Source organism: Rosa rugosa, chromosome 6 (assembly GCF_958449725.1).
Source record: "Rosa rugosa chromosome 6, drRosRugo1.1, whole genome shotgun sequence".
NCBI classification, from domain to species: Eukaryota; Viridiplantae; Streptophyta; class Magnoliopsida; order Rosales; family Rosaceae; genus Rosa; species Rosa rugosa.
The window spans coordinates 46,382,083-46,403,085 of NC_084825.1; the positions used below are offsets into that span (position 1 = coordinate 46,382,083).

The window sequence follows — 21,003 nt, forward strand, 5'->3', positions numbered from 1 at the left end:
GTATATATATATATACAGTCCGGCTACACTAAGGATGTCCTTAGTTTTTCTTAGGTACGAATTTCCGGTTTTCACCCACTTTCAGATCAAATTTTCACATCTTAACCGTTCAGTTTTTAGGCCCTAATGTATAGATCATCTCTGAAAAATTTCAGCTAAATTGGTGATCATTAAGGCATCCAAAACTGCAAATTACAACAATGTAAACGAACGGTTCCGGTTCGACAGATTCGGTTCGTTCGTGTAAATTGCAGTTTTGGACACCTTAACGATCACCAAATTGGCTGAAATTTTGCAGAGGTGATCCATACATTAGGACCTAAAAACTGAACGGTTAAGATGTGAAAATGTGATCCGAAAGTGGGTGAAAACAGTAAATCCGTTCCATAAGAAAAACTAAGGACATCCTTACCTGAGAAAAATCCTATATATATATATATCTATATATATAATTATTTATATTCTTAGTCTTGCGGAGTTTTTAGTTAATTTAATCAATTTATGCATTTTTTTAGTTAAATGGGTTGCATTGTTAACCCTTAAATTGGTCATTTTGTCTAACACGACACGACTTATTTGTTAAATGGGTTAAGCAGGTTGAAAATGGGTAACCCGTTTAATAAATTGGTTGGGTTTGAGTTTAGATTTTGACACGATTATTAAATGGGTTGGGTTTGAGTTTGTATATTGCGACACGACAAATATCTTGACCCGACACGACCCATTGACAGCCCTAATGAAGACCTACATCACATATCAAACTACTGAAAAGGGAAAACAGAAACTTTTTAGAACACACATATCCAAAGTATTGTATTCACGAATTTTTTTTTTAAAGGCTATGTGAAAATCTCGTTTGTTAGGGTAATCAACTTTCGTAACCGTAAGGTTAGGTGTGGAGTATTTTCCTCCCACTATTCACGAAAATAAACAGGGCATATGTAATTGGTAAACTATTTAACCGATTAACAGATATTGAAGTAGAGGATGATTGTCTTCACCGACACTCTAAATTCGCTAATGTTCAGCTGTAACGGTAAGCGACGCAAACAAGCCCTAATTTTGGAGTTATATACCTAACCGACTTAGTTATGCTCTTTATTTACTAAATCACAATAAACTCGTTTCCGTTCCAATTTCCCGTAAACCATCTTGCTTTAATTTGTAAAATAAAAAAAAAAACTCGCGTCTTTTGATACTTCGATCACTCATTTCTTCTCCTACGTGTGTCATCAAAGTTTCTTTTGAGTCACTATTTACCTTGAGAGCCAAGAAAAGTGGAAGGGGCTGAAATTAGCTGGAATTATTTTGTACTTGGCCTTGATTTCGGGTCACATTTCTGTTTCGAATTATGTGGATCTTGTATTAAAAGCAAAATCCAATCTGGGTCGGTAGGGTTTTGCATCTTATGTGGAATATGCTTTGCCCCGTTGGCAAATCTGGCCTCAAGTTCAAGTAGCAACCCAATTTTATTATTTCAAAAGCGCATCTTCTTCAATTATTTCATAAATCATTTACCACTTTCTATTTTACTATTCAACTTTGAAGTGTATAAACTACTAGTTTAACACTTTAATTACAGCTTCCCATGACAGATTAATCAGAGTTAATTAAAGTCAATGCACTAATAATTTAGAGTAGCTCCTCTTCCAAAGTTTAATTAGTTTATTTTTCCTCTATTTCTGTTCTTCCATGCATCTATATGGCTTCAAAATTAGTAGAAGATACTCACTTATCATTCTCCAAAAAATAAAATAAAAAAAATTTCAAGTTTCAACCAAGGCTGCTCCACATTTTGACAAAACTTTAAAACAAATCTCGTGTTTATGATAAAATATCTAAAAAAATTAGGGACCGTGACCACTTACCCAATTTCAACAACAAAATTGCCCACTTACTCCACTAAGAGATTTTTAACCCCACTTACCCAATTTAATATCTATTGACAATTTTGCCCTATCAATTCACCTAAAACTCATCGATCTCTCTCTCCTCTCAAACTTTCTCTCCTCCCAGAGTGTCTCTCTCTCTCTCTCTAGCCGGCAGTGCCGACCACGCCTTCAACACCTTCATCGTCGACCTCGAGCCCGGCGCCAGCTAGCACATCCCAAGCCCCATCTTCGTCGACCTCAAGCCCACCGTCAATCGCCGAACACAGATCTGGACTCCTGGTAACTCTGATGATCAAAAGCTCGCACTTTCTGATGTGATTTAGGGACCGGTGACCGCAGTTTCTTTGCTTCTTTGCTCCCGGAGCTTACCGAATTCCACTTACCCAAAATCCCGCAGTTTCTTTGCTTCTTTGCTCCCGGAGCCTCTTTGCTTCTGGAGGCTCACTGATCTGGAGTTGCTTTGCTTCTGGAGTTGGTCGCAGTTTCGCCCCTTAAATCCCCGGAGCCTCTTTAGATCGACTGGAGAAGACGAAGGCAGCCGGTCGGAATCGTACCGGAATCGAGCTGAAGGAGCATGGGTGTCTAAAGGGGAAGCATGGGTGGCCGGAGAAAAATTTTGACGGTTTTTTTTTTTTTTTTTTCTGATTTATCCGGTTGCTGCGTGTTTTTTTTTTTTTTTTTTAAGAATTGTTGTTCAGTTCTTTTTTTTGGCAACGAATAGCAATTTTTTTTTTTTTTTTGAATGTCTATTGGATTGGAGGCCAATGATCTACTATATGTTCAACAATATGAGTAATCTGACATTGCAATGTAACTGTGGGGTTTGTTTGATGGTCTACTGGGGGCAGTAGACACATTATTGGCCCCCAGTAAACTTCGATATGAGGGACAGGGATCACTATAGTGTGGTGTTTTGATAAGTTATATGTTGTTTTCTGTGTATTAAAGTCAAATTATCTGTGAATCCTACAAAAATGTGCATTTTTGGTGGTCTATTGGGAGGCAGTAGAAACATTAGACTTTGTATTGGGGGGCAATAATATGATTACTGGGGGGCAGTAATATGATTATAAATTGATCAATTGTTCCTGTAGTGTATTCATTTTGGTTTTGGGAGTTCATACAATTCACTGGACGTCAATAATATGATTTTTGGGAGGCAATAATATGATTACTGGGGGGCAGTAATATGATTACTGGGGGGCAATAATAGCCGGATTCTGGAATCCGGTCACCGGTCGTCGGAATCCGGTCACCGTTCGCCAGAGTCCGGTGACCGGTCGCCGGAGTCCGGTGACCGGTCGCCGGAGACCGCGCCGGCCACTGGTCACCGGAGCACAGCAAGGTGGAGGGTGACTTCTCTCTCTAAGTGAGAAAGAAGGAGAGGGCAAAAAAGTCTCAAAAAAAAAGAAAAAAAAATTAATTGGGTAAAGGGGAAATAATCCCTTAGAGTGTTTTGGGTAAATGGGGTTAAAAAACAGTTGGTGGAGCAAGTGGGCAATTTTTAGCCTAAAATTGGGTAAACGAGCATTTTCCCAAAAAATTAACACAGAGATTTTACTATGTTTTGAGATTGATACAACTCAGCAACTCATTAAAGAGCCCACTGAAAATATTGTTTGAAATTTCTCGTTGTGTACACAATTATGTATCAAAAACCAACAAACTCATTCTATCGCCTAAATAACAATTAGAATTAACCTTCTTTCCCTGAGATAATTACAAGAGCATCTCTTACATATTAGGGCAGCCAGGAGCATGCTTTCAAATTTCAATGTTAACTTGTCCTTGCCATAGGGCAGCGAGAAGCATGCTCTGGAACCAACCACTAGAGATTGTATATGTAATATAATTTTCTTATATAAAAAAAAGTTTTGTTTCTATAAAAGAAAAAATCTTTTTTTTTTTTATTATAATTGATTATAAAAATTACTATTTAAATAGCTGCAAGACGGTGCAAAAACCGAATGCTTTTTTTTGAAAAAATAAAAATAAATGATAATTTATAACGACTTTACGAATAAATCAGAATAATATAATCATCAAAGTTAAAGCTCTAAAGTATCACTAATGCTATGTCTTTCCGGCCTAATCAAAACTAAAAAACTTAGCTAATAAGATTCATTATAAAACTACTTCCTCACTTAATTAAGTGCCTAACAAACTAGAATGTAAAAACGAAAAACAACATGTTACACGCCTCAACACTACTAAAAGCCCTTCTTTTTAGTTCCTTCCGGAGTGAAACTCCATCATCGTCACATTTCATCGTCATTCCTTCACTCTGATTGGCCAAAAGTTTAATCCTTTACATTATTATACTAAAAGCCAAAAAAAAAAAAAAAAAAAAAAAAAAGGAGCATGGACCCTATCTCAATTTCTAGAATCCCATAATTTTCGCCAAAACCAAAAAAAATCCAATCGTACTAATTTATCCTCAAAAGAAGGAGACGAAATTACGAAACAGCCCCGAAACTACGCCAAACACAGCCTTAGCTCCACGCGGTCGCGACCACCCCTCTTAATTGGAAATTCACTCAATCGGATTAAATTATTAATTTGAAATCCGCCAGAAAAAGAAACAAGGAAAAAAAAAAAACAACGAACCTTAAATCTGGGCGGGTGTATAAATAGAGAATGGGAGAAGGTCTGGTTTTAACCAATCAAAACGAAACAGCCCTTGAGCCAAGCACACAGCTCCTCCTCCTCTCCTTCTTCTTCCATACCCTGACGGATAACCAAAACCGTTAGGGTCCCACAAAGCCCCGCCGCCTGCTCCGCCTCCGAGCTCTCTCTCTCTCTCTCTCTCTCTCTCCGGTTTCGGACTCTGTTCTGGGTTCGTGTGATTCGCTGAGATCCGAGGTAAATTGGGGTCAAAGATTTGATATTTGGTTGATTTGTTTGTGTGGGTTTGAGCTGGATTGGACAATGCGTCGGGGATTGCTGTCTCTGTTTTGTTTCGAATTCGCATTGTTTGAATGTTTTTGGGTTAAAATTGGGTTTCATGGGATTAAATTTTATGTATTTGGTCAGATCCGGTGGTAACTCTATTAGTTTGTGTGGATAATATGAGCTCTGTTATGATCCGTTCCATTACGGTTTCGAAACAGGGTTTAAATGCTTACTATACATTGCATTGTTATTTCTGCATTTCTTTCTGAATTTTGTTCATATGATTAGACCATGATATCATTTAGAGCTGTTTTTGTGTCTTGATTGATGGAGCTCTTATTCTATATATTGTTTCACAAGTTTTCTCATTTACTCCATCATTGTCACAACCATTCGAAAGATGCGGACTTGGGTATTATATTTCACTTAATTTCAAGAAGATAAGGCAGTACGGCGGAGCAGGACTTAGGCACCCTGGAAGTAACGTGCCTTTGTTTGTATCTGGATTACTGCACTGTGAAATCATGTTGCCTATGAAGTTTCTTCTGTTTTTGTTTTTTTCTGTGGCTGAAAATTTGGAGCTATTTCGTTTTCAAGATCTGGGGGAACCAAGAATTGTTTTTTTTTTTTATTATTATTTTTTCAATGATAATTAAGCTGGCAAGTGAACAAAAGAAATATAAAGTGGTTTAAACCTTGTGTAGATTACTTGAAGCAACAGTCATCTTTCTACTAGATTCTGAAGAAAGGAGTAACTGATACAAAATATTGCCTTTGTTCTCATAAAAAACATCCAGCCTGTGGTGTAGCTGGAACGTGAGCTTGTTTCTTAATAGCGTCTTTCTTTTTCTGCCACTTTTAGATGTACTAGAGGATATTCTGACTGTATTAATATCAGGGAAAGCAGAGGGCATATCAAGATGAAGGCACTTATTCTCGTTGGAGGTTTTGGAACACGTTTGAGGCCATTGACACTTAGCGTCCCTAAGCCGCTTGTTGACTTTGCCAACAAGCCCATGATCCTGCATCAGGTACAATTTTGTGATTCTTCCCTTGTGCATTCCTGTATAATGTTGTTTTATGTTTAGTTGGGTATTATCTAATTTTGTTTTCACATAACAATATCTGGCTTCTAAAGTTTTTGTTCCAAAAAAAAAAACGAGAGGTTATTTGCTTCCATAGAGATGTTGTATTATGTCGTGAGCTCTCCTTGTAAATAATGAATTGATACATTTTTTCTTTAATTTTTTTTTCCAGATTGAGGCTCTTAAGGCAATTGGCGTGACCGAAGTGGTTCTGGCTATCAATTACCAACCAGAGGTAAATGATGCCCATCATCTTGTATTTTCAGCTTTTGATGCTGCTTAGATTTCATCCATTACTTATGCTCATTCTTATTTTCACAGGTGATGCTGAATTTCTTGAAGGAGTTTGAGACAAAGGTTGGGATCAAGATCACATGTTCACAAGAGACTGAACCCCTTGGCACTGCTGGTCCTCTGGCTCTCGCTAGGGACAAACTGATAGACGAATCTGGTGAACCCTTCTTTGTCCTTAACAGTGATGTGATCAGTGATTACCCACTAAAAGAAATGATTGAATTCCATAAATCCCATGGAGGAGAGGCTTCTATAATGGTGACCAAGGTAATGCCATATTATAGTTTTATTCGATAATTTTGCATTTATCCTTGTTGGAAGCATTTTTCAAACTTTTAAGATAAATGTCCCCGAAAGTAATGTCTTCTTATCATGCAGGTGGATGAGCCATCAAAATATGGAGTGGTGGTTATGGAAGAGTCTACAGGGAAAGTGGAGAAATTTGTGGAGAAACCAAAATTGTTTGTTGGCAACAAAATCAATGCTGGAATATATTTGCTGAATCCCGAAGTTCTTGATCGTATTCAACTGAGACCAACCTCAATTGAGAAAGAGGTTTTCCCAAAGATTGCATCAGAGAATAAGCTCTTTGCAATGGTCCTTCCTGGGTTTTGGATGGACATTGGACAGCCAAAGGATTATATCACAGGCCTGAGACTCTACTTAGACTCGTTGAGGAAGAAGTCTTCATCTAAGTTGTCCCATGGCACCCACATCGTGGGAAATGTTCTGGTAGATGAGACTGCTACAATTGGTGAGGGGTGCCTGATTGGACCAGATGTTGCAATTGGTCCCGGCTGTGTGGTTGAATCAGGAGTTAGGCTTTCTCGCTGCACGGTAATGCGCGGTGTTCGGATCAAGAAGCATGCTTGCATTTCCAGTAGTATCATTGGATGGCACTCCACTGTCGGGCAATGGGCTCGTGTGGAGAACATGACTATCCTTGGTGAAGATGTTCACGTAAGTGATGAAATCTACAGCAATGGAGGTGTGGTTTTGCCTCACAAAGAAATCAAGTCGAGCATTTTGAAGCCGGAGATTGTTATGTGAGGGTGTGCTCTTGTTCTTGTTTAAGGAATCACAGAATGTGTCTAGAGAGGTAGTAACTTAGTTTTTTCTAAATGCATTTCTTCTTCTTCTTCTTTTTTCCTTCTCTTTTTTGGTTAAGTGTAAATGTTCTGTGCTCCTTATGATGTTTGAAGGGTCATTGTCTTCTTTGACTTCATTGTTGTGCAATATGTATTAGTGTATGTATATAGGAATAAATTATCAGGGTTTGTTTCTCTGGCTTTGTAACTTATCAAGCTTGTTTTCTTTTATGAATACATCATTTTTGCATTTAAAATTGGCTGTGGTGGGTACTATGTTTTAAGTGTTGGGATCTCTTCTATGACCCAACAAAATTTTCTTAATTGAGTGTCGGTGGCATATTGTATTTTCATTTGTAGATTCGTTTTTGGTGTATTTTTGCAAAAAGGGGCTTTAATCTGTTGCTAATTGACTCCAGATTTAAGTTTCTCGTCGGAACAGTGAATGGAGTACAAACCATCCTGTGTCATGTAATCAGTGTCTTCATTTCCTTCAATGAGATTGTGACCCAAGGAAGCAAATTTGGCCATTTAGGAACCAAATAAACAGCTCTAGGTGTCGTGATTGTTGTCTTACATTTCTATGTGGCAGGAATAATTCAGCTGTCATTTAGCTGGATTACTTGACAGAGAATCCTATCAAGGCTTTAATTTTCTATGAACAATGAGACAATGAGTGTTGGCTAGATAGATACTTTAGTGAAAATAACAAGCCACTATCAAATGCTCCTTACTTTCATTATCTTGTCTTCAAGTGATAATTAGAACAATAATGACATTTAGAAAGGAAAAAAAGGAAAAGAATGGGAGGTCTACCACTCTACCATGTGAAAAGCTACCTCACTTATAAAGACAGGCAATAATAAAGGGAAAGAAGTTTGTATAAAATTTCCAGACCTACTTCCATTAAAAAACTAAAACACGTGCTCATTCGTAAGTCATGGATCCCATTAGAAGGCTATACAACTCTATGGACCAAGAAATCTGCAGGAAAACTAGTTCAGAAATCTGCAGGAAAACTAGTTCTCAGAACGTATTTCAATTGACGAAATATCAGAACCTCAAACAATATTACAAGCTCTGTAGAGCATGATTTTCAGAGTGTACTGCAATTGACGAAATACTAGAATCTCGAACAATATTTTTTTGTTTTTATGAATTTTCTGTTTTTGAGCTTTGAAAAATCGTAAGAAAAATTTGCTTTATGATTTATGAATTTCATCAGTTGAAGAAGTGTTTAAAAATCATAATTCAAGAGTGAAAAAATTTTGGTGAAAAAAATAAGCACAAGTGATTTTAGCTGAAAATCGTGTGCTATAGTCCCATCATTTTTGTACAAATCATCGTCTCGGGTGAAGTAGATTTTTTTTTTTTTTTTTTTTTTTTTTTAAGTTATGAAATTCCGTGAAATAGAATCGGAAATATACTATATTAGTTTATAGTTTTATATATTTTTTTTTTCACCTTGAGAATTAAATAAACAGTTTCGTATTTAATATTACAGATTACTAATTAGAGCCAAAGTGACATGTTAAAACATTAGAGCCTTTGGGCACCAATGACTAAGATAATGTCATGTAATATGCACCGGAGAATTTTCGCTAATAGAGAGACAGGAGGTATATAAAATTTCCAGACCTGCTTCCATTAGAAAAATAAAACAAGTGCTGATTCTTAATTGATGGATCCCATTACAAGACTTTATAACTGTATGGACCCAGAAATCTGTAGCAAAATTAGTTCTGAGATATACTCAACAAAACTGAACTGTTTTGATGTGTGTCACATTATATTTACAAAGGAAAATTGAACAATAAGTTGTTTGTGAAGTTGGTATAAGTTGTTGTCTTTTACACTGCACCTAGCAGCCAAAACATGACAAGTGAGGAAATAGCGAGGAGGAACCATGAGATAAAAGCGAAAGCCACCCCGATTTGGAACCTGGTGCATGGAAATGTCTTGGAGCAGTAACCCAAGTCTCTTGAGAACAGAACTGCCACCCCAGCTGATGAGCATGCACCTGCCAGTGAAAGAGTAGCAGTTACCTGCATTTTCGTTTTTGTTAAACAGGACAGTTAGTTAACTAAATACACATTAAGTGATATAGATACTTCATATCTTAATCGAAGACTTATCATTGAACTCTTGAATTTTGCATCGAGCAAAGTACTTGAACTACACAAGGAACCAAGTATGAAACCTGATGTTTTCTTGTATTTAGTCTATTAGCAACTTATATAACAAGCCACACTTAAAGCACAACTTAGTAATGATTCAACAATGTTGGGGGAAACTGGCATTCATGCACCATAGCCCGAGTATTGGGAAACAAAAATTAAGCTGCACCAATTCAAATATATCAAGAAAGCCTCTCTTATGACATTATACTTCTTCCAAATAGTAAGCATTACGCAATCACCAAAATTGAAGAGTAGCATAGGATCCTCAGAAAATTGCATTGCTCTTTTCCTAATTTAATAAGTATCAAGATTAACAGAGTCAGATTCAACTTTAGACAGACCATGTATCTTTTTTTCTTTTTTTTTTTCCTCAAAGATTTCAAGTTGCAATTTCTTTTGATTGTTCCCAATTATCCAACTGTTCCGTTCCACCAGCAACGAGTCTATGCATTTGGAAATATGAATGAACTGATATAACATTTCAGTTTGCATTTTTTCTGCATTATAGGAAAAGATTCAAGAGGATCCAAATAAGTCATTTCTAACTCATAGCTTGTCTCCAAAACGTTTCCTAATCATCCATCCAACAGCTCCAGTCCATAAGCAATAATGCACAACCAATGAGACTAAGGATGCTACATATGCGTCGTCTCCAATAAGTACGTTGGTATAAACATAGAGTTCATGAGTGCAGAAACTTACCCAGTCTCCAACAACAAATAGGCTCACTAAAACAGGATTCTGCAAGCTCCTCTTTGACCTCAAAGCATGAAAATCAAGGCAAGCAAGTCCAAAACTCCAAAGGAATTCAAGCCCCATTGATGCAATTAAATAGCTGGATCCACAAATTTAGGTAAAAATTATAAAGCAGATAGACTTGTCAGATCACTCTGCATCAAAATCATAGAATTAAAAGGACAATCTTCTGCATTAGGATCAGCATGACCAAGAAATTAGCAAGCTCCAACAGAAACATGCACCATGGTGACCTTAGTTGAATACATAAGCAAGGGTCTGCGACTTGGTCAAGCCTGTAGATAACATCCTTAAAGTTGTACATAGACAAATACATCAAGAATTAAAGTTGAGAAAATGCAACAGTTGCTACCCTCTCAAAAGTTGAAACACAAAGATAAATTTAGCATCAAAAGATTTATCAAAACAATCATGTATATACAAATATAATTACATGAAAACTACAAGAGAATTTCTCTGGTCAGAATATCTCAAGAAACTTGTTCAAGCCTCTATGGAAGTGGGAAAACTGAATTTAATTCTCAAATGGATCTATGGTTATATATAGACATGTTAATAAGAAGCAAATTATTCCCTGTCCTGAAAAAGCAGAATGGTAGGGAAACCCAGGATGAAGGAATGGTTTATTTGGGCAATGACACCTGGATTGCTAGTACTTCGTTGGCATGCTGCAACATAATTTCTAACTAAATTCACCTCTATCGTCATTTAGTGACTATAGATTTCTATGTGAAGGCATAAGTTTAAGATGCACAGATTCAAGCTGACATTGTGGGACCAATAGATTGGTCCCACTGAATCAAGATGAAAAGGGCCAAGAACAACCATAGAAGAGCTCAAGAACTACCATTTCAAGCATATATCACTACATCAGCAAGTGAATAATAGGAAAAAAAGGGTAAAAGGGCTATAACATGAAATCTGGTTTTACCACTTTCAAACTGAAAACTTGGTTGGACCTGCTAATCCACATTTCAAAATACTAGGAGACTAAAATCTAAAGTAATCCCGCTAACAATTAAAGGGGTTTATTACAGATGATGTTCAATCTCAAAAGTTGTGCACTAATGGACAGTTCTCCTAAACTCACCCTACTCCCTCTCATCTACCTAACCCAACATTTCCCCCCCCTTATTTTTCTATGTAGTAGGTGAACAGAGCAGGGAATCCATAAAATTAGGCGTTCTAAAATCCTTTAATTTTCGTTTTTCTCAGTACTCTTTCTTGCTTTAATTGCAAACAAAACACATTTGTCTTTCAGAAACCTTTCTTTCCATATATGTTGGCTACAAATTCACTAATCTGAAATCGCTCCAGAACAACTTATGACATTTAGAACACCAAGGGAAACAAAACCCAAGTACTGAAGTTTGATCCTTTACAATACCCAGTGAAATTTCAAACACAACTGACACTGCATAAAGTCCCTGATAGAGAACAAAATCAAAGAACCAAGAATCAAGCACCACCCAACATGCCAAACAGAACATAAAATATACAAACCAGAAGAAATTGATGATAACCGAGGCAAAAATGTAGAGTGCTATTGAGAAGACCAAGTAATATACCAAAATGCAGTCGAGGTGTAGAAGCCATGAGCAGAGACCATGACCCCAATAGAAGCAGCAGCAAAAAAGCACTGTCCAATTCTGAGGAGCAGCCCACTTATCTTTCCTGGACTCCCAAAAAACACCTTCATCTCTTCTCTCTCTCTGACTAGAAGAACTTAGGAAGACACCTTTCTGAGTTCCACAGATGAATAATACTCCACCATGAATTAACACTTGATGAAGAAGCTAAAGGAGTAAACTTTCCCAAGGGGATTGAAATGTGGGATTCTCACCGTTGTAGTTGAGATAGAGTTGAAGAGCACAGAGATGGTTGAAATGGAAAATATTCTATGGTTGTCTACTTTTGAGCCTGAGTATGGAAATGAAAAGGTACCCTTTTTCCTTGATTTATTATTTTATTTTGAGAGGAGTCCAATACCAAAGCAATTAGGAATCCTTTTTCTATATCCTTTTAAATTAGAAAAGAAAAAGAAATAACAGCATTTGCTTAGCAAAGCCTAAAAGTTGAAATCTTTATTCTTAAAAGAAATTTCTTTTTTTTTGTTAAAAAGTAATAATAGTTTTGCTCACAGCTCAAAAGAATGACCTGTTTCTCTAAACATAAGTAACCGAGACTTGAAATATCTTTTGAATGTGTCGTTCTAAATGTCTTACTCGAGTTTTTCAAATCTTATATATTTGTGTCAATTACTTTTCTAATATTTGTTTTTTGGACAACAATTGTTTTTCTAATGTTAAAATATTATACATACAAAAAAATTTTCATCCAATAATTTCTTAGAGCATATTTAATTTTATGAAAACACAGATTGATTTTGCCGTATGCGCTGCTCTAAGTCTCTAACCCATTTGATTGTTTTCATTAATACAATGACACGTTATATCCGTCAAAATTTTTATGAAAACACATTTGTGGAAAAACAATATTATGGAGTTCTACAAGGTTAGAAACTCTCATTATTCGTTAGCCCACTAAAGCTGATGTGTACACATTCCAATGGTCCCAAAAGCTCACCACAGTAGACCAAACCGTACCGAAACCTTTCTCCTCCAAGTATAAAGCCACAGTCTTTAAGCACCTTCAACCTAAAACCCTTCATCCCCAAAACCCTAAACCCTCACTCTTTCTCCTCTCAAAGCAAATGGCTTTCACTTCCATCCTTCGCAGATCGGCCTCATCTCTCGCCCCACTAGCCACCCGGCTCGTCCGCGGCCAACGGAACTACCACGCCGCCGTCATCACCGCCATAAACCACTCCAGCTTCGCCGGCCGGAGGCCCTCCTCTCTGAGCCCTCTGGTCCCAAGCCCTCGCTACTATTCCAAGGCCGACGACAGCCTTCTCCGAGTCATCGACGCCGAGATTCAGTGCGCCGAGGAGACCGATGATCAGGAGGTGAGATTTTGTTTGGGGGTCTGTTTAAAGTTTAGATTTTGATGCTTGGGAATTGTCAGTATTGGTTAGAATTCATTTGGGTTTGTTCAGATTTTATGATTTGTGATTCTGGTTATGTTAATTAGTTTTTGGATTATTTAGTAAGAACTAGCTGGTATTATAAGAATTAATCTGTGTTTGATTTGGCTACTTTGATTGTATATGTTGGGTCCAGTTGGGAGTTGAGAGAAAATTCGACAATGGGAGAGAGCGCATATAAGGTTTTGATTTTGAATGAGATAGAATGTGGTGGTAATGATCACTGTTGGTGTGATGTGTTGTAGATTGAAGAGGTTCCGAGTGGTTTCTCTTTTAAGATAGAAGATGAGCCTGGATTTCAGACTGTGAAACTGAGGAGAACTTATCAAGATGAAGAGATTGAAGTGGAAGTTCACATGCCTGATCTAGTTACTGGCGAAGGTGAGGATGATGATGTGGATGATGATGGTAACGAACACGCCAATCAATCGAGCATCCCATTGGTCGTGAGCGTCTCCAAGGGTAGTGGCGCGCCTATTCTAGAGTTTAGCTGCAATGCTTTCCCTGATGAGATTGCAATTGAGAGCTTGGTTGTTAAGAATCCCAATACTTCTGAGGATCAAATCCCCTACGAGGGGCCTGACTTCCAGTAAGCCTTTTATAGTTGTTAGATGTGTAGCATTGAATCAAGATTTTAGTTTTATATAATATTCACTAAACTACATGAATGTTTGCTTGTAGTGATTTGGATGAGAATCTCCAGAAGTCCTTCCACAAGTACTTGGAGATTAGGGGAATCAAGCCCAGCACAACCAATTTCTTGCATGAGTACATGATCAATAAAGACAGCAGGGAATATAAGAACTGGTTGAAGAAACTTAAGCAGTTCGTTCAAGATTAAGTGCCTCTTAGGATATCTTTTTTGCCCAGAAGAGATCCGAAGTTATATTTGAGTCTGTGGAACTTCTATGGCATTTAGCATCAAATCTTATAATTTCGGAAGAAGACAATTGTGTAGTTCATTGAAACTCAAGGATGTGGTTTACGTTGACACAATTATGTAGTTCATTGAAACTATGTGGTTTATGTTGACACTATTATATGCTTTTGATATGACAATGATCATTTGAGCAATTTTTATCAGGCAATCAATTTCTATGTGGCGGTATTTTTCAAGCTTATGATTTTTCTCATCACATTATTACCAAACATTCTAACAATCTAAAGTCTGGACATGCCGAAACATGTAGTTTCAATCAAATGCTTTATAATTGTTTTCTCAAGTCTTGTTTATCACTAGCATTGGTTAGGCAAGGCTGGATGAATAGTCTTTATCAATAAGATCATTAAGATGAGGAGATAATAGTAAGAAATGATTTCATTGAAATGAGCTATCAATATGCTAACTAATGTGAGTCGGATACACGATTAATCATACAGATGACATAAGAACAACAGGCTAATAGCCTACGCACTACTTATTCTCTCTTATTCTCTCTCTTTACCACTCTCGAAATAACCAGCTGGAAATAGGATGCTGTTATTTTTGGATAGTTTAGGGCTCAATTGGGAGGTCCTTGTGGGTGTAAGTGATCCCCTTATCACCATTCACTACTTGTCCACTTCCTCTCAGAATCCTGCACATTATCAAGAAGTAAACTGTTACCATATGAATGCCAAATGGAAATAGAACCATTCCCACTAAACAATTTGAATTACAATTTGAAGCAAGTCTTATCCTCAGTTTCAGTCCCTTGCAATAATTACCACTTTTATTTTCCCTAAACCATTGGAAAGAAGTTTCTTATTCAAGGTACTCATGTGATGTGCTCTAAGTCATAGAATCGTCAATTTTAACTAGAGATAGATTCAGGTTTCATACCATCTCGTTGTTAATAATCCTTCTACTCCTACAGGACCCCGAGCATGAATGCGACTTGTGCTTATCCCAACCTGATGAGCGGTAGAAGAGAATTAGATAAAAGATATAGCACGAATTTCAATAATTATTGCTGAAGTGATATTATACCTCTGCACCGAGTCCAAATCGAGCACCGTCACAAAACCTTGTGCTTGCATTGTGAAAAACAGCAGCACTGCGAATGTTTATAACAATCATTATTACTCTGACTAGCTATCATACAATAACTGAACTATGAATACCGAAGTATTAGGAGCTACATTTTGGGGCAATGGGAAAAACGGGTGTTAACTGTTAGATAAAAGCTTGATATATTTCTGAGAGCAGCCACTTCGACAGATATGCTTAAAATCCCCATTCAAGTAGGACTATTGTTGAATTGTCATCTCTTACTTATATCAGACAAGATTGCCCAGATCTGGAAATAAGACTACAAGACAGGTGAAGCATTCTTACCTGTCAACTTGACCTAAAAACAGATCCACAACTTCTTGGTCTTCTGCAATGATGCAATCAGTATGTGCACTGCAAAATGGAGGAACAAAAGAAAAATTAAATGACTTTACATACATCACATTAGTACAGAGAGAGAGGGAGATTAAGTGTTGAAATGAATCTCATGTAAAAGAAACTCCAACGTGCCTTCCATGTTCATGAATATGATCAATGGCTGCATGTACATCATCTACTAACTCAATAGTGCAAGCCAATGAACTGTATTCTAGATGAAACGAATGAACTTCTGGAATATTGAGCAACGCGCTTGCCCTTGGTCCACCATATAATGTAACCCCTGCATATGGTTTAATTTGATTGTTTAGATCCTTCTAGGCTTCTAGTGGCACATTCCACCAAAAGACTAGGAATTTCTTAACTTCTTAAATTGCTCCCAAGTTTTAAAAATGGAAAGGGAAAAGCAGGAAAAAGAGAGGAAGAAAAGACCATGATATTTCTTTATTGCATGACTCAGGCTGTAACTGGAAATCTTAGACATTCTCATTCTCAACACCCTCCAGTACTTTCATTAAATAGGAATTAACTCAACCGGTGTTGGAATATTAAAGTGGAAATAATATTGAAGGGGCTTATGAGCAGTATCAAGTATTATAAAGATTCAAGAACTATATTTGTTCCAAACAAATGCAAAGAGGGTGAAAAAAAAAAGTAATAATAATAATCATAATTTTTTGTCGATGCGATCTCTTGAGCATCTAAAGAAAGGTAAAAAGTTCCAAATGTTTAGAAAAAGCTAAATTTGAAATACCACATAAGTATAGAGATGATTACTCAACTCCACAAATTGGGAGATGGGGATACATAGGTGAGGGTGGTAGCAAAACATCTGATAGTTTATATTTTACAGCAATTAAAGTTAATCACAAGAAAAGTGTACCTTCAGAGCGAAGGTCAACAATGAGATCACTGAAGAGAATTGTATGCACTAAATCCTTATGTACAAGAAGTGTTTCCTGAGAATAGCAGAGAAAGCAATAAAGAACTGTTCCGCGTGATAACCACAAAATCATAGATGCAAGTTCAAAACTTGCACTGGAAGATTTTAAGATGCTATCTGAAATTATAATCCAGGAATTGAAAACCACGTATAAATTACCATTGCATTACAGGCTGCTGGATAATCTAGTTTTGCATCCAAAACAATTCGCTTTGCCATATCCATATTTGCAGACTTGTCAACATAGAGATGGCATATTCCATCTACGTACCAAACAATACGGGTTGGTTCACTAAAATGAATATCTTCATCCTCTGAAAAATCAAGTACTATAGGAAAAGTGGAGCACATAGTGCAGATTACATATAAACTGAAGAAAAAATTTAACTAACCAGCATGCCCCAAAACTGGAATCTTGGTAGAATTCTTGATTTGAGAAACCAGTTTATTGCTGCCTCTTGGGATCACAAGATCAATCACATCGTCAAGCTGAAAAATATGACTGAATTTAGACTATCATCTCAAAGTTAACATAGGATTCAGCTGTCAATCAAACTTCTACCGACCTTAAGCAGATCTGGAATCTCCTCTCTTGAAGTTACAAGTCCAATTAGCTTCCCCCCAACACTCTCTGGGATGGCTTCTGTGATAACCTATATTTTTTTTCATGAAAAATACAACTAATGATTTCACTGGTTATGAAAAATAAATTGGAAATATCAATTTCTCTGTATATTCTGTAAAAAGATTTGAAATAAAACAGACCTTATGTAAAATTGCATTTGATCTCCTAGCCTCCTTTCCCCCCTTCAAGAGAAGCCCATTCCCGCTTCGGATGGCTAATGAAGCTATCTATTCAAATCATGCCAAAGAAAAGAAAAACAAAACTATATTTAGAAAGATTAGCAAATGCAACTGTTTGGAAAAACATACAATACATTAGAAACACATGATGATATTAGCTTCTTTACAATTTTCCATGTAAATAACAGCATAAATTATCTTTTACTGTCCAAAGTAAAGACTTGAATAAGATGTTACTTCCCAGTCCTTAGATTCTATGTACTGAGATGGATTTCAGCCATTTTTGCATCTCAGTCATCAATATTTGAACCAACAACATGCAGTTTGATATTCAGAAATTGTTACTCACCTGTACTAGTGCATCAGGACGGGATTCAAATACAATCAGGAGAACACCCAATGGACTTGATGTTTTCTCTAAGACAAGACCATCTGCAAGCTGGAAATAAGAGTAGTCAACAGAATCATTAGCAATTCATTAACAGAAGAAAACCAAGTTATGGTGCTCTAGTTGGCAAAACATAATTGGTTACAACCAGATTACAGGCTATTTAACACAGATTCCACATGTCAATGACCATCATTATCTGTGTGTTAGTTGCTCTGTCATATTATCATAAGCCGTAATTGATGATCCTTATACCCCTCCTTACCTCGGTTTTTTTCAAAACATGACCAATTGGATCTTCCATGTTTGCAAGCACGCGAACAGAATTTGCAAGACTTGTAATCTGTCAAGTATAAAAAGCAGATTCACGAACATAAGTAGGAGTATGGTCGAGCAAGAACATTATACGCAGCATCAAACAGAAACAAATTTTGGTGCGAAGTAACTTGTATCTAAGATAGCCGAAGTTGGTTTGCTTTACCTTGCCAGACTTTAGAGCCAGGCGAGATATCAAGGATTTTTCATATCCCACTTGTTGTGCAGCAGAAACATCAGCTTCATTTTCAACAATGATCTTTTTAGCATTTGCTTCAATGGCATCGGCTATATCCAGAAGAATTTTTTTCCTTTGCTCTGAAGTCATGGCCTGTACAGAAAGTATTAACAAGTTAGTTATGCTGCTAAACTTAGCCGATTTATTTGCTAATAAATTATGGTGGCAAAGAGTGCTTGTAACTGCAGAAGAAACACTTTATGAATCAACAAACATATTCAATTTTGTAGATGAAGCAATCAAAGCTACCTGTAGACGTCTGGAACTTTCCCTTGCTGCAATTGCCATCCCTCTTGCATCAACCTCTTTGAATGAACACCATAAATGTGCATCTTGATGGAAAAGGGTACCAATACGTTGTCCTTGAAGGACTTTAGTGAGGCATTCGGGAGCAAATCCACTTTAAAATGGAACAAAAAAAAAATATCAGCACACAGATGGGAAAAGCATATTGGATTGTTGCAAGCTGCAATGAGTATCAAAACTTAGGAGTGCAATTTGATTTAATTTATCAATTTGGAGCTATCTGGGACACTAATGTTTATGGGATATCCACATCTTTCTTACCCCTCAATCAATACTGTCCAGAAAACTAATACCATCTTTGGCATACAATTTATTATGTTTTCTTTTTCTTTCCTTCTCTTTCAAAACTAGCTTGAAAGCTTCCAAACATAAAATTATACATCCTAGTCCAATTTATGTAAATGACACAATCAGTATTAAATCACACCTGGTGATAATAACGGGGATGCCAGCATAAGCAGCATTAACGGCAGCTTTTACTTTAGCAGTCATACCCCCTCTTCCCACTCTAGATTTGTCACCAAAAGTAATTTCAGTCTGATGCTTCTCCTTTATGTAGGTATGGATAAGCTTGGAACGTGGGTCACTTGGAGGCCCACTATACAGGCCCTCAACATCACTCAAAAGAACAAGAAGATCAGCCTTTAGCTCCAAAGCCAGAAGAGCTGCTAAACTATCATTATCCCAAAATATACCAGAAGAATCCTGCAAAAGTGGTCAAACTGTGGAATGAGCAGACTGTACTGAACATATTGCATTCCTTGGTGTTTAAAAAGGAACATGGGTATGAGAAAGCGTAAGAAAGCATATTCTGTTCCAAAGTGAGTCTCATAATTTATTTTTCTTATGATTGAATTATGAATAGCCAGAGCTACTAATAAATAGATAATGAAAAGAATTGTTCCCACTATTAATAAACTAAACCAGGATCCATAGAAGAGTATGTACCTCATATGGAGCTCTCCTCGTACTGACTGCATCATTTTCATTAAATATGGGAACAACCTTCAAAGATAACAATGATTTCACCGTATCATTAAGCTGCCTCCTAAAATCTTTATCCCTAAAATCACTATCTGTTACAAGGAGCTGCGCTGATGACACATCCAACTGCAAGGAAGAACAGATGAGTTAAAGAAATGAACAGGGCATTAACAGGAAAGATGTGTCTCTTAAGAATGGAGCACAATATTTTACTCATAAGAACATAATTCTCAAACATCAAGTCCAACTCACGGCTGTGATACATCTTCAAAACAGAGATAACAGAGGATCGTGCCAATTACCTGACTAAACAACGTATCGTAGAGAGCCATCAGAGAGTTCTGTCCAACAGCTGCACATGCCTTCCCATCGAGTTCAGCTTGTGGTTTTTGGAGATCAGCAAAACTGCGACAATCCAACAACTATCAATACATAAAATCGAAATTTTTTGACATAAAAGCATCTTCGGGAAATACTTCCAAATTTCACAACTTGTCTACATCTATACCTGCTGTTAATTAATTTCCTGTATCTGAGCCTTTGGCGGCCGAGGCCAACGGCTCCTGACGACACCAATATGACCTCATATCCTTGAGTGTTCAACTCCTTGAGCTGCATTGCAATCCAAGATTCAACATTTTCAGACTCAATATTCTCAATTACATCAATAATGAACAAAAACCAGTAAAACAAGTCTACAGCTTTTACATACATAATTCTACACAAAACTGTCATACCTGCTCACAAAGCGCGCCTAATCTCCCAAGAGCAATTCTTCCATCGTTTCTGGTCACAACAGCAGTTCCAACCTTCACAAATCAAAGAACAAAGTCAACAAAAACTCCAAAAATGACAAAACTACATTGTTTCTTCTTCTGAAAACGGAACCATTATCGGTTGTACCCGGAAAACGTAAAAGACTTCAACTTTGCTAAAATGTGAGCTCAAACTAACAAAAAGATTGAAACTTTATATCAAGAAATGACAAATGAGTGAATGAAAGCGAGCCACCTTAAGAACGATGCGCTTGACGTCTCTGAGGAAAGCCCGAGAACTATCCACGTCACCCATAGCTGCGTTGGCGAGTCAAAACTCGGTCCCGAAATGAACGAGTCGACTCGGCGGTGCGTCTGCTCCTTTTCTTTCTTTCTTTGATAGGGTTTTTCGGAAGGAAGCGTAATGAATGCGGCCGTTGTTTGTGCTAAAACTGCGGCCCCCGGAGGGTTCAAATAGTCAGGCTGCTGCGGTCACAGACCAATGGGACGCCGGCGTGGAGGGCATTATGGGAAATCGGAGAGGGAGAGATGAGGTGTTGGGTGGTTATTGGTGGAGAGGTGAGGGATTTAAACTAGTGGCGTGGATGTGAGTGTAAACTGTAGAGTATAGTTAAATAGGCGGCGGGTGGCGACTCCCTGTTTAAGTGG

The 21,003-nt window shown here is 37.3% G+C and overlaps 4 protein-coding genes across 6 annotated transcripts; 2 read left to right on the plus strand and 2 right to left on the minus strand.

Annotated features, from left to right (window-relative positions):
- Positions 1–4,496: 4,496 nt before the first annotated feature.
- Positions 4,497–7,508, plus strand: LOC133715211 (mannose-1-phosphate guanylyltransferase 1). Of its 2 annotated transcripts, XM_062141618.1 has the most exons (6): positions 4,497–4,754; positions 5,489–5,600; positions 5,683–5,815; positions 6,042–6,104; positions 6,191–6,430; positions 6,542–7,508. In XM_062141618.1, exons 3-6 carry the CDS (start codon positions 5,705–5,707, stop codon positions 7,211–7,213), a joined length of 1,086 nt encoding a protein of 361 aa, XP_061997602.1. In that variant the 5' UTR covers positions 4,497–4,754; positions 5,489–5,600; positions 5,683–5,704; the 3' UTR covers positions 7,214–7,508. The 2 variants fall into 2 exon arrangements, with proteins under 2 accessions (XP_061997602.1, XP_061997600.1); XM_062141616.1 differs by lacking the exon at positions 5,489–5,600 and having other exon boundaries at positions 4,499–4,754.
- A 1,338-nt stretch (positions 7,509–8,846) lies between these two features.
- Positions 8,847–12,126, minus strand: LOC133718776 (CASP-like protein 5B2). Its single transcript, XM_062145656.1, has 3 exons — positions 11,756–12,126; positions 10,134–10,266; positions 8,847–9,296 (listed from the first exon to the last, which is right to left on the minus strand). The coding sequence occupies exons 1-3, from the start codon at positions 11,884–11,886 to the stop codon at positions 9,102–9,104; spliced, it is 459 nt and encodes a 152-aa protein (XP_062001640.1). The 5' UTR covers positions 11,887–12,126; the 3' UTR covers positions 8,847–9,101.
- Positions 12,127–12,829: 703 nt separating this feature from the next.
- LOC133715496 (uncharacterized protein At2g39795, mitochondrial-like) lies at positions 12,830–14,289 on the plus strand. The gene is made up of 3 exons (XM_062142010.1): positions 12,830–13,152; positions 13,476–13,819; positions 13,912–14,289. Exons 1-3 carry the CDS (start codon positions 12,901–12,903, stop codon positions 14,069–14,071), a joined length of 756 nt encoding a protein of 251 aa, XP_061997994.1. The 5' UTR covers positions 12,830–12,900; the 3' UTR covers positions 14,072–14,289.
- Positions 14,290–14,530: 241 nt separating this feature from the next.
- On the minus strand, positions 14,531–20,948 carry LOC133714253 (delta-1-pyrroline-5-carboxylate synthase). Of its 2 annotated transcripts, none has more exons than XM_062140333.1 (20): positions 20,591–20,948; positions 20,317–20,388; positions 20,088–20,191; positions 19,882–19,984; positions 19,544–19,705; positions 19,023–19,300; positions 18,539–18,689; positions 18,218–18,382; positions 18,002–18,079; positions 17,698–17,787; positions 17,310–17,396; positions 17,111–17,197; positions 16,937–17,033; positions 16,704–16,858; positions 16,485–16,560; positions 15,734–15,884; positions 15,548–15,616; positions 15,200–15,266; positions 15,053–15,123; positions 14,531–14,807 (listed from the first exon to the last, which is right to left on the minus strand). In XM_062140333.1, the coding sequence occupies exons 1-20, from the start codon at positions 20,648–20,650 to the stop codon at positions 14,726–14,728; spliced, it is 2,205 nt and encodes a 734-aa protein (XP_061996317.1). In that variant the 5' UTR covers positions 20,651–20,948; the 3' UTR covers positions 14,531–14,725. The 2 variants fall into 2 exon arrangements, with proteins under 2 accessions (XP_061996317.1, XP_061996318.1); XM_062140334.1 differs by having other exon boundaries at positions 16,704–16,807; positions 20,591–20,947.
- Between the last annotated feature and the right edge of the window lie 55 nt (positions 20,949–21,003).